The sequence below is a fragment of the Tinamus guttatus genome, unplaced genomic scaffold, assembly GCF_059628265.1.
Source record: "Tinamus guttatus ecotype Peru unplaced genomic scaffold, ASM5962826v1 Tinamus_guttatus_pri_ptg000364l, whole genome shotgun sequence".
In the NCBI taxonomy this organism is placed as follows: Eukaryota; Metazoa; Chordata; class Aves; order Tinamiformes; family Tinamidae; genus Tinamus; species Tinamus guttatus.
Window position 1 is genome coordinate 2,383,155 of NW_028288898.1, and position 12,897 is coordinate 2,396,051.

Below are 12,897 nucleotides of genomic sequence, written 5' to 3' on the forward strand. Positions count from 1 at the left end.
CCTCTGAAAGCCAAGCTAGAGTGACAGCGGCACCAAGAGGAGAGCAGCCGGGTGCTCTCAGCAGCCTGTGTTTTAGCACAAACCAGGCCAGATTGATGGTACTTAGAGGAATCAATTATTGTCATGCACCATCTTCATGCTGTGGCAGATTATTTAAAGATGAGCAAATGATGTTAGCGTGCACTTCCTCGGCAGGAGCGTGCATGCCTCTGCTTTCAGGCCACCTGCCATGAGCAGAGGACATTGCGTATTGATCAGTTAGTGCGCGTACGCGGGGAAGCCGGAGGGGCTTTCCATCAGGTTTTGGTTGGCGTCCACCAGCCGTTGAGCAGGAGGTGACTCATAACATTCAGTGCCTTTTCCAGGCTGGAGGGTAAAAACAGAACAAAGAAGTATGAAATGTCTTAATTTGCAGGTTGGGGTGTCAATCTCCATTTTACCAGCCTAGAGAGACTGCTTTGCACTCAAATTGGGAACGTTTGTCCAGGAAGGAAAAGAGGGATCCTCCTAGTAATTCCCAGTGAGGTTTCTCTATGGTTTAACCAGCACTAACAGTAGGAGGTGTTTGGTGGGGCTGGCAGAGGAAGGTGTTTTGGTTTTGCTGTCGTTTTTATTTTCCTATTTAAAATTTTTGTGCTCAGGACTTTTTCAGTTCTTCGTGGCTTTATTTTCTAGATAGCAAAGGAGGGTGGACATCTGCCTAAGGAGAACAAGATATCTTCAGCCCAGCAGCGGACACGGTTTCCAGTGCCTTCACCCCATACAGACCACGGGGTAGCTCTGATGAAACCCTCAAAGACTCATTCCTTGTAGAAGAGGGTTTCTTTGCGTGTGACTTGCATGTCTAGATTTAAGGAGGAAGGCCACTGAGCTCCTGATAACAGCATAAGGGCAAAGATCAAAGAAGCCCTTGGTCCTCCTAAAATGAAGGACTTTACTTTTTGGCTTTTCTAAGGCATGTTGACTGAGCTATCAAGGCTTTGGTAGCAGTGGCCAAGGAAAATACTCACGTTTCTGCAGAGAGGTCCCTGTGAGGGCAGGGGGACCTCTTGGTCATGCTCTTAGAGAGAGCCAACAAGCTCTTGAGACAACAAAAGCTTCCAAGCCAACAAGCATGTCCACCTGCGGCCTTCCCAGAGAAAGCATCTCCACAAGATCCTGTCATCCATCTCTAAAAAATCCTGGCTAATCCAGAAAACTGGATTTTTCACCTTCTAAAGTGCATACTGGGAGGTTAGCCCTAGATACCCTGTTTCAAAATACCACTTGTAGTTTTTCTTCCCTGTGTTTGGTGTATCTCTGTGGTCTGCCTGCAGGAAGGGAGGACTGTGGATATAAGAAATTTGAATAATTCCTTGGAGAAATAATTGAGCCCAGCCTTTTCCATGAGCAAAAAATTAATGCTTATCCTTTCTGCCAGGAGATTAAGTTGAACACTTGGCGCCTGCCAAGCAGAGCAACAGTTGGTGCGCGAACGTGTCACCTGCTCCTCTCGAGAGGAAAGGCCCTGGGGAAGGGGAGAGCAGAGGGTGGGAATTGCAGCCAGGACCTTCATCCCCACGCCGCCTGTTTTGCCATACGCAAACAACCGCTTTCCTAAAGTTGTTTTTACACAGTGGCGAAGGAAGCGCTTTGGCCACCTGAGCGGCGCGGGGCCCAGCCCGCACTCGCCTCACGCACTGCCTGAGGCGGCCGCCCCAGGGCGGGCAGCAGCCGCTCGCCAGAGCGGGTGTTTCCAGCAGCTCCCGCCGTGTGACAGGCGCCGGGTGGGACGCGGGCTGTGTAGCTGTTGACAGACAGCGCTGGCGGGCTGTCAGCCGCCGAGACGTCCAGGGCCTGGTGGCGGGACAGCAGGCAGCTGTCTGTGTGGCGGGAAGCCTTGGCAGCTGCCTGTGCCTCCGCGGTCCTGCCAGCGCCCACGTGGAGTCAGTGGGCACAGAGGGGCCCGTCTCCGGCGGCAGAGGGGCACGCGGCGCTTCGCGGCCACCCCTCGGATCGCAGGCCCTGTGCGTGCGCTGCGCTCAGGTGCAGAGGTCCTTGCTGTGTCTGTGGAAAAAGGCATGCAGAAAAATGAATACCGAGCGCAGCTCAGAGCCAGGAAGAGACCTGGATGAACTCTGCAAACAGAAACACTTGTAAAGTGGCTGCTGGGCCCTGTGCAAGCTTTGCAGTAAATGGCCTTGCTGCGTTCATGGTGTTGGACTTACACCAAAATTTCAAGCTAAGCACATCTTTTCTGAACCAAGACCTGTCACTTACCTCTCTCAGTGTCCCCCGCAGGATTTGGCTGGGTACCAAATGGCTTTGTTTCAATGCTGCTGGCTTTCTTCTTCGTTGTTTGATAGTTGTCCTGCAGCACCCCGGAGGAGTTTGCCGCACAGGCAGTGAGCAGCGCTACCCTTTTGTTTTTAAGCCAAAATGGTGTGGCTTCCTCCACTCCAAAAGGCTCCACAATCCAGCCACAGTTATCCGAGGCATGGATGTGTGTGGAACCGTCTGTTCCCTGGTTCTCATCATTACTGTGGAAAGTCCCAAGCTTCCAGGCCCAGTTACGTGACTCACTGTGCAGCAGCTCCCTGGATGCTTGGGAGCTCCGCTTTACATTGTAGGAGTGTACGTCACTCCAAGGTTACAGTCGGATAATCCAAGCCAAGTGTGGATGGGAGTGCCTCTAAAACATGGAGATGGAGTTGTCTTTGGGACTTTCTTATGCGGGTTGCGTTCTCTGGCTGGACTCTTGCTATATAGCTCGTGTTCATGAACATGCTCTATGTGGAAGGAGTGGTAGAAGCTACTTTCTCAGCCACACTCCTGCTCTGTACACTAGAAAATATATTTTCAGGAGCTCTTTAGCTAGAGAGCCTGTTAGTATCCAACACAGTCTTAATTGTTGTCTTTTCAGTTGCTATTTAATCCTGGTTAATTAAACCCAGGGATGAACCATAAACTCGTGGTGTTTGTGTTTCCCAGCTGCAATCCCTCTGAGATCACAGGGGTGGGAGAGGATGGTCGCTCCTTTACCTGCCTCTTCCAGGGATGGAGCTGGCCACGTCTCAGTGCCATTCAGTGGGACACGTCCTCCATCTCCTGGTGGCAGGGCCACACTGCAGCCTGCACAGCACCTAGACACCCAGGCAGAGAGAAAGGAGAGCGAAGCCTTCACATGTTTGTTGTCATCTGCAAGGCTGAGCCCTCCAGGCTGCTGGGGAGAGTGGTATTTTATCCAAAGGCATCTTGCTTTGAGTGCTCGTGGTCACAGGGACAGGGAAGCAGTCTCTGTTCAGGGTCATGGACTCTGCAAGACTAGAAACTTTTGTCCTGGACCTGAAGAAGGTTTTGATAAGGTTATTGCCCATATTTCTGCCAGATGAAGTGCCAGCACTAACCAAGATCTCTTTTCCAAGGCTAACTAGAGGGGAGGTGATACAGTGAGGACAGTTTAAGGTGGGAGAAATGTTAGGGATTTTCTCTCTCCACCTCTAGCAATTAGCTTGTCAGTGTGTCCTCGGGCCTGTAAAGCTACTGAGAGTGAGTCTTTCTTTCTGGAGTCTCTAAGGAGAATCTTAGAGATCCTGTTGAAAGTATTTTTCACTGTTAATGAAAAAGTCAGGGGCAGGGTGAACCAGTGTTGGAGCTGCAGCTCAAGGCTCACAAATGCAGTGTTACCCCTACATCACTTCTTCTGTTTTCGGGCCTCTTGTAAGGGCCGAGAACTCCCCACAAGGAAACTTGCCTGCAGACTCTGAGGTTTATTTTTGTAAATAAGCACAACAGACACTCAGCTTTCTGCACCATGCATGGTCACTAACACTGTGGTAGTGGACAAGGTTCGTTCAGTCCAAGGGTGGCAAGGCTGCCTCCGGCATCACGGCTGTGAAGCATTGGGTATACGTGCAATGTGTGAGCACCACAGGCGTTGCACAGGCTCCTCAAACACCTTCATGCAATCACTTACCAGCCTTGAGGGCTCTAAATGGCCTACTTTAAAAAAAAAAAAAAAGAAATATTCAGGTCTTTCCTCCACACTGTCTTTCTTTCCAAAGATGCCAGCTGAGAACTTTCAGGGTCAAGCTCCCTGTTGTGCCAGCAGCTGGGAAGCTGCAGATGCAGTTTGTAAGAGGAACCTGCACCTGCCAGGTGGTGCCAGCAAACTCTTTCTGCCCAAACTGCTCGGGTGGAGGGCTGCTGATTGCAGAAGCTCCAGGGCATAAACCCAACATGTGGCCACGTCACCAAATTGCAGCTTGTTGGCACAGCCTCAGCAGTCGCACAGGAGGGACACCAAGGCTCAGCTGGTGAAGGTGCTTAGCACAAGGCTGCAGGGTTAAGCTCAGTGCAAGAAGTTTGTTGCCTGCCCCTGACCCTCCAAGAAATTATTTAGAAGTTTGAAATTGCAGTGGAGGTGCTCTACCTTTGAACAGAACCATCCAGGGGAAGGCAGGAGGGAAGGAGCAGCACAAGGAGGGGAAGCAGCTTGCCCAGAAGATGGCTCGCAGCCCGAGTCCTGCCCCGGGAGCCTTCGCCAGCCCGTGTTGCTAACTCTGTGTCTCTGTGTCCTAGGTCTCCCTCAGCCATGAGTGCACTCGTGCCGTAATGAAGCTCATGTACTGTCCCCACTGCCGGGGCATGTCCAGCGTGAAGCCATGCAACAACTACTGCCTCAACGTTGTGAAGGGCTGCCTGGCCAACCAAGCAGACTTGAACACCGAGTGGAAGTACCTGATGGGTAAGGTGGTTGTACTGTTCACTGACAGCACCTTTTGGGCCCCCTGAGGTAGTGTTTGGAGAGTGAAGAAGTCCAGCTAGACTGCCAGGACAGTTATGTTTGGGGACTTTATAAGTCATCTCCCATTCCCCTAATTCCATAGTAATCATATTCCTTAATGCCATCGACGATGGTTAAATTTCTACTCCCTGCAGCCTTCTGCTGACCAGAAAAATTTTCTGTCCAACTGGTCTCTGCATCAAGCCTTTGTTATCAGCACAGCACCACTGTGAACCTTGTGTTTCTGCACAGACCTCACCTAGGCCTCATGGAAATCCTCTGAGGTCCTTCTGCCAAGTCCTGCTGTTAGTCTTTGCCAGTGCAAGGAACTAAGTTGAGTTCCTCACAAGTTTGAGGTGGTGGTGGTCTGTGTGCCCTGTCAGGCCTGGCTCCTGCTCACAGGAGATGAGCTGTGTGCCCCTCAGATCGCACCAGACCTTTACAGCAGTGTCACAGGTGGCTCTGTGCGCTGTGGGGGGCTGGAGGATGCAGGAGATGATTGTTTTATTGTTAGTCAGCTAAGTGCCTGAAATAATTCACTTGGCGGTTTCATTATTCATGAATAATGTCGGCCGTGCAAACTCATGCTGAATAAGCTTTCCTACGACAGCAGACCATCTGTTGTGACAGTCTCCTGCCAGGCTGATGGGTGAAGTATCAGGAATTAGGATAAAAGAATTAATCACTGCTAATGAATCACTCCATTTGCTAACGGTACCATTCTTCAACCTAGACCTAGGGATTTGACCCTCTTTTTAGAGAGAGGAGGAATCAACATGAAGCCATCACAGTTGTTTTCCTCCGTATGGGCAGGCCACAGGAATGTGGAGCACACTCTGTTCCAGATGAAGACTGGCCACCACTGCGCTCTGCCAGATCCCTAGCCCTGCTGGGAGGTTTCTGGTGTGCCCTGGGGGACACTGACCACACTGGAGCATCTGGGGTCACACGTAACTGAATGCCAAGGCCCTAAATCCTGATGTAGCTTACGTGTGGCCTGGCCTCTAAGTTACTGAGCCCTAAATGCAGAAGTGGTTGGGAACTGAGTCCAAAGCTCCTCAGGGATAGACAGCAACTCAGCAGTGGCTTCCAGAACTATAATTTTCAGCTTACAAACTCAGACTCTGTAAAAATCCTATTTCAGATGCCTAAGCCAGTTGTGGCTCTGCTCTAAGATCCTGTTCCAAGTTTTGTTGGACGCTGCCAGCCTTCATAGGCAGTGGCATTTCCCAGTGCCCCGAGCCAGGTGGACAACTAGCTTGTCCTCACTTCAAACCCAAGCAGAGTGCTGGAAAACATCTGGTGTAGGCAGGGTTGGTTCTTCCTTGCAAGCTGGAAGCACCGCTCCAGCGAGACGGGAGCACTGCCCAGAGTCAGTGCTTAGACAGCAGAGCCTTCTGTAGCACCCCAGCAACTTCTGGTCCCTTTGTGTGAATAGAGGCTGCACGTGTCACTTTCAGGAGGTGACCTCTGTTCCTCTGCCATTGCAACCATCCTAGAATGGTGAATTTTGAATGCTGTCCAGTTCCAAAGAAAAATGAGCATGTGTTTGGGAAGAAGTGAGAATGGAGAGGGGTCTTTCAAAAGGCAGCCTGCTAAGGGGCCAAAGCTTATCCCACCCAGCATGAGGGCTTGTACAAAGTCTGCTGAAAGGGTGTCTCTGTTGTGATTTTGCTAGATTCCCTGATCGTAGTGGCTGATCGGATTGATGGACCATACAACGTAGACACTGTAATAGGAACTATTCACATGAGGATTTCTGAAGCTATTTCTAACTTGCAAGAAAACAAAGACTCAATCACAGCCAAGGTAAGAGCATGTGCCTAGCCCTGACTGACTATGCACCGTGTGTAGTTGCTAGGGCTAATGTATTTGCTGTTCACCAGTCACCTGAATTAAGGGAGACGAGAGATTAAAAGTCCACTCTTCTAATGATGAGCAACCACCCGTCCTATATAGAGAAAAACCTTCTGCAGTGTTTTCAAGTCTTCTGTCAGTCACACCAGCCAGCTTCCTTTAGGTCCAGGCATGCAGGATGGTTCTGAATTTGCAATGCCTGTGGGAAACCTCGTGCCGTTTGCTCTCAGGTGCCTCGGTGTCTGCGTGTAAAGAGCTTTGAAGTATTTCACTGAGCTGAGGGTTTTGCAGAAAGTGCACAGCCCTTCTCGGCGGCAGACAGCAGCTGCTACAGCCTGCCTAGGGGGATGTTCTGCAGTGGAAACACGGGGCTCTCAGGCTGTTCTTATGGGACAGGCCTGCAATCTGGCAGTCAATCTGGAGACTGTAAAACAGGCTCTCCTGGTGCTCACCTGTCTTGCAAGGAGCTCGCTGCAGAAGCTCTTTTCTTTTGGTCTGTATTTTCAGTATGTTCATCCATTAACTGCAGTCCCCTCAATGGATGCAAGTGTGGAATGCACAGCTTTGGCAAACAAAACGAAAACAAAAAGACCCCAGCCTGCTAGGGCTTCTGCTTTCTGCCCTACAAACACACTGTTGAGGTTTGTTGTCACCTAGAGGGCTCTGGCCAAGATTAGGACTTCGCTGATGGCTTGTGGGTTCCGCTAGCAATAGCACCAAGCAGCTGCCACAAGCTGTGCTATCGATCCCAGCTAGCATTTGAGTTCTTGCTTTCTCTGCACTAAAGGGATTCTGTGCAAAGTCAGATTTATCAATAGCATCTGACTGCACACAGGTAATTGGACCAAACTTGGAGCCACCTTTTTGAATCAGATGGCCTTCTTCGCGAGGACTGTTGTTTCCTGAATCAAATGGACGTTGTAAAAAGCCCTCGTGACCTTGGACATTTGCTTAAATCTGTCTCTCCGAGCACACTAGTTCCCACAGCCATAGTGAGACTCGACTGCCTGAGCACGAGGTGTCTGCAGAGGGGTGTCACTGTGAACTGATCATGTCCAGAGACGTGAGAGACTGAGAGAAACAGCCACTTCCAAGGCGCCCCTCAGTTCATCCTAAAGGAGAGACCAGCAGAGTTGTGCCTTGAAGCACTTCTGCTCTCCACTGGCTAAAGGGAATCTGGGCAGGCAGTTGGGATAAGAGGAAATATCCAAACATAAGGAGTAAATCACTTTTGGCTTGGAAATGTCCAGCCTGACAGATCGGGGCATGTTTATGCTGCTACCCTGCCTGGTGCATGCCTATTGCAAAAGTCATCAGAGGAGTCCCACCCTGGCCTGCTGTCCAAATCAGTGAACGTTGTGTGCTCCCTAACTTGGGAGCCCACACCTCTGGCGTAATGAATGTCACCAACTCCCAGCTTGTTCTTTGAAGACCTCCCAGAATTTGTTTTGAGGACAGGAACAGATAAGCTGACTAGAAATAATTTAATATCAACATCAGTGATTCATCCAAAATCATGTGCTAATTTTGTGTTTGTGTTGAACCTTTGGCTTAATAGTAGTAGCCAAGAGTAGTTCCCGTCTGCTTGAAAATAAATCATGGCACGTGAGTAATGACCAAAAACTAAGCCCAAGTCTCAGAGACCCTGTAAGTAGGAAATATTAATAAATAAATAAAAATAAAAACATAACCACAAAATGATAATTAATTAAGAAACGATTATCAAACCACAGGACAGAGTTGGGTTTGTTTTTCAGGTTTTCCAAGGCTGTGGAAATCCCAAAATCAACACAAAAGGCTCCAGTAGTGAGGATAAGAAAAGGCGGGGGAAGGTCACGTTAGAAGCAAAATCGTCTGCGCAGGCGCTGGAGATGCTGGTGAGTTTGTCCCTCAAGCTCCTTCCTGCCGGCGCCGCAGCCGTGTGCGCGGGGGCTGCCTCTGCGGGAGGCGGGAGACAGGAGCATGGAGGGGCCACCCTCATGCTGGCCAAGGAGGGAATCACCTTCCTGCGGCTGTGCTGCTCACATAGGACCAGTCCTTTACGGATCGTTTGGATTCTGTGGGCCAGGGGCTCCGTAATCCCCGCAATCCCCATGTCTCTCCTCAGTCATGGACATCTGCCAGTCTCCTCTGGCAGAGCCCCGGGTTGAGGGCTGGTACTTACGGTAAAGTTGGTGACACTTCCCTGTCTACATGGAAGCAGATTCTGTGATGGTGTAAGAAAAAATGAAGCCCAAATCCTTGTCCTTTCCCCAGCACTGCCCCCGCGGAGCTCTGCTGGCCCTGAGCACCCTCTTTCTCCGCAGGTTTTAGACGCCAAAGGAAACCTGACAAATCTCAAGTCTTACTGGGTCACCCTGCCCAACGTGCTGTGCAGCAAGAAGGTGACGGCCGGCTCGGGAGCAGATGACAAGTGCTGGAACGGGATGACCAAGGGCAGGTATGTGCAGGGGGGCAGGGACACAGCTCCTCAGCATCCCGCAGCCTCCGCCTCAGCCCCTCCATCCCCACCTGCTGGGATAGAGCAGCGAGGTGGAATCCTGCCCCCAGGCCCTGGGGGACGTGCACAGTCTGCCTAGCCAACGTACAGAGGCTGCTGGGCAAGCCAGTGCCACCAGCTGGCAGCTTCTCCGTGCTCCAAAATGGATGGGTTCTTGCTGGCATCTGTAATAGGGAGATGGGAGCCCAGTTTGGGAGAGGCACCACAGCCTGTTGCTTTCCTTCATAGTTACCTGCCCGAGGTGATGGGGGACGGCCTGGCCAACCAGATTAACAACCCGGAGGTGGAGGTGGACATCACGAAGCCGGATATGACCATTCGCCAGCAAATCATGCAGCTGAAGATCATGACGAACCGCCTGGGCAACGCCAACATCGGGAACGACGTGGATTTCCAAGACGCAAGTGAGTGCGGCAGAAGTCCTGGGGGCCAGGGAGGGGAGCATGAGCGGGCGAGGGTGGCCTGCAGCGTCCCCGCGGGGCCACAGTGTGGCTGACCCCAGCAAAGGGGCTGCCCACAGCATGGCACGGGGTTCCTCACGTCTCACCCGCGTCCTGTCCCCACGCGCAGGTGACGACACGAGCGGCTCCGGCAGCGGTGACGCCTGTCCTGACGACGTCTGCGGCAAAAGACTCGCTAAGAGCCCCAGCACCCGGCCGCCCGAGACACACGCCATTCCCAAGCAGTCGGGACACGGCGTCAGCGGGGCCAGCAGCAGATCGTTGCCTTCTGCCTTCCTCATCCTCCTCTCAGTGGCTCTCCTGGCCGCGCAGCACTTGTGGCGGTAACTCACTAGCTCAGCCGGGAAAGAGACTGCGGCCGAGGGCTTCACTTTGCCAAAACCAACCACCCGACCGACCGACAAAAAGGACATATTTAATTCACCTTGGCAAGAAAAAAAAAAAAAGGAAAAAAAAAAAAGGAACGAGGGAGGAGAAAAAAAGTTTCAGTTGTTTGCTAATTCTGGCAGTGCTCGGGCTGTTTTCTTCTTTCTTGGTCTCTTCCCCCGTGCTGGGCCCTCCTTTCCGTACCTCACTGTTTTAATTTTGTCATTGCCCCGGACGGGCTGCAGCGAGGCCTCCCGGGGCTGCCGTTCCTGCCTGCAGCGGGATACGCCATTCCCGACCCTGTCCCGCGGCGTGGGGGCCGGCAACAACGCGCTCCGTCGCACGGAGAGACTGCGACGGTCAGCGCTGCGCGAGCGCTGCATCCAGGGAGGGTCCGGGGGGTCCTCTGAGTTTCTTGAGCAGGCAGAGATGCTCCTTCACCTCCATCCTTGTACGTAGTAGGTGTGAGCAGATTTGGTGGGTGGAAGCAGAACAGTTTGGCAGTGGCTGTTGGACCCAGGAGTGCAGAACACCCTGTTTCTTTGGAAAGGCCACAAGTGGGTTTCTTGACTAGAGCTCGTAGCTGATGACAATGTTCAGTGTAGGTCTCCTACAACTAAGCGACTGGGAATGAGTGTTAGGGGTGGGGTTGGGGGGGATTTTTTCTTTGCATGCTAGTTGGAAAGCCATTTTTTTATCCCAAGTAATAATGACCCAGTTTCTACCTGCAGTGCAGTACCGTGGTCGGGAAGCGAGAGAGGAACGCGCACAGCAGGAGGCTGCACGGGACAGACAGACAGGGGCCGGTGCTGCCTCTGCCCCAGGCGCCCGTGCAAATCCCTGTTTTGGGTAATGAGAGAGAGGGGCAGAGGGGCCGGTGCTTCGCAGCCCTCCACGGTGTCTGTGCCCAGGAGATGGCCCCACAGGTAGCGCCCGTGGCAGGCGGGAAGGGGGGATGTTTGGGGTATTTTTCTTTCGGTGTCTGTTTTTCTTGTTGAATCATGTTTTTTGGAGTGAATTTCCCTTCCTGTTCTCCCACGTGCTCCTCCCTGCGGAGGGGACAGCACCAGGAAACCGCGACCCCGTTTCAGTCAGGGCAAGGGTGGCGGCAGCTCCTCGGACTGACACCACCGGCCAGGTGTGACCGAGCGGTTGTTCCCAGTCACGGTGACACTGTGCAGCCTCTCTGACCTGTGCTCCCCTTCCAGCAGGTTGAAACAGAGCTGATTTAGTGGGGTTTCAAAAACAGGAGCCTCCAAATCCTTCCAAGGGCAGTTCCAAGACCCACCAAAACCCAGGGGCAGAGACACACAGTACAGGGTATACACAGATTTATTTACTTCTACAAATATATGAAGTTCCACATTACTTTTACTGGTCTAAACAAATACTTTTTTGTGTGGTTTTTGAAACAATATTGCCAATAAAAAAATTAGCCTTCAGTTGCAAAAATTCCCACCCCCAATCCTGCAGAGATCCTGCAAACACAAAAGAGGACAGGGCATTAAAAAAATTGTACCCTCTGCAAAAGAAAAAAAAAATGGGGAGTGGGAGGTTTGGGGGCTTCAAAGGAACAAATCCCAATGTTTCACTGTACAGGACGATTCGGAAGTCTTTGCCGTTTCCTTTTCCCTGCAGTGAGTTTGCTGTCAGCCTGTCACACTCCAGGTTTCCTGTGGGCGCAAAGGGGACCGTGTTAAATGCGAAGCCAGGAACGTGTTGTTGGTCCAGTTCATGTTTTAGACATCACATAATCACATTTTTGATCCTTTTGCAATAATATAACCTTGCAGTCCACACTGGTGTGGAAAAGCCGTGAGAAACAGTCGTTATGCAGAAGAAACCCTCCCGAAGACCAGCCTGTTTTGCCAGCTTCTTGCTCACGCTCCTGGTGCATGGCAGAAACGCGGGAAGCCGCCAGGTCCCGACCCAGGCGCTGCCGGCCAGGGCTCTCCCTCCGTGTCCCCGCTCTGCGGGTGTCCCTCGCGCCTTGTGGCTTCGGAGGGGAGCGGGATGGAGCCGGGGCAGGGGGGCTTCGGCTTTCCCGAGGCGACATTTTGGGTCGGAAAAGCCTCGTTCTGCCAGGGGCTGCTGAGGGGGGGTCGTGCGCTGGGCAAGAGCACACGCGGAGCCCCGTCCCTGCTGGTGGGAGCGCCGGGAATCACAGACTTCCAAGGGTCTCTGTCCTTCAGCCTGCTCTTTTGTGCCATAACGTGTATCTTTTAACCAGGGGTGAGGGTTGTTAAAGGCTTCCAGAGCGCAGCTACTTCTCATTTACCGACAATGACAAACTGCCTGTTGTTTTCCGGTGGGCTTGGCAGGGGCTATGGTATAACAAAATATCTAAGGTCCACCTTTGCTTTAAGCAGATGCATTTCTATCTGCAGGAATAAGAATTATTTCACTTACTGGCATAGCTGGACAGTTATCTCTTTCTTTCTGTTACCAAGGTACTTGTAACTCTCTTGCACTGTTTATCTAAAGTTGAAATATGTTCTTTGAATCCTTGTATAAATAAAAAGGCCGGAGACTTAAATCTGTAGTTACAGGGCGGTTTTATTTCTTCTCCACTGAAGGCATAAGGTTTTTCCCTTTTGTTTTTTTCTTCTTTAAGTCATGGATAAAGGCTAGGTCAATAGCCCCGAAGAAGGGTGCCTTGCTTTAAAACAGAGGGTTTGTAAAAGTATAGTGCAGATATTTGGAATATGAGTTTGCTCTGCATAATGTGGACAAAAACTGCCGGGATTTGATGGATGTGGAAACCAGATGAGCCAAATTTTTGCTCATCAGGGCAAGCGTGCTCAGGGATCTCCTGTCACGTAAACGCGCAGGAATCGGTGCAGGTCTTTGTGAGTGCGGCTGCTGGCTGGGCTCAGCACGAGCCGCCCCGTCTCATGGCCGGAGTGGTGCCGCGGGTTCGGGTTCGGGTTCGCTTCTCTGCCGTTCCG

General features: G+C 51.7%; 1 protein-coding gene across 1 annotated transcript in view; it reads left to right on the forward strand.

Moving 5' to 3' along the window:
• Positions 1-10,145, forward strand: part of GPC1 (glypican 1) — a 109,976-nt gene extending 99,831 nt beyond the window's left edge. The window contains exons 4-9 of the mRNA XM_088530221.1: positions 4,561-4,726; positions 6,444-6,574; positions 8,380-8,499; positions 8,929-9,062; positions 9,351-9,526; positions 9,693-10,145. Coding sequence (XP_088386347.1) covers positions 4,561-4,726; positions 6,444-6,574; positions 8,380-8,499; positions 8,929-9,062; positions 9,351-9,526; positions 9,693-9,910 — 945 coding nt within the window. The 3' untranslated portion in view covers positions 9,911-10,145. The remainder of the gene's footprint in view (positions 1-4,560; positions 4,727-6,443; positions 6,575-8,379; positions 8,500-8,928; positions 9,063-9,350; positions 9,527-9,692) is intronic.
• Positions 10,146-12,897: the final 2,752 nt, after the last annotated feature.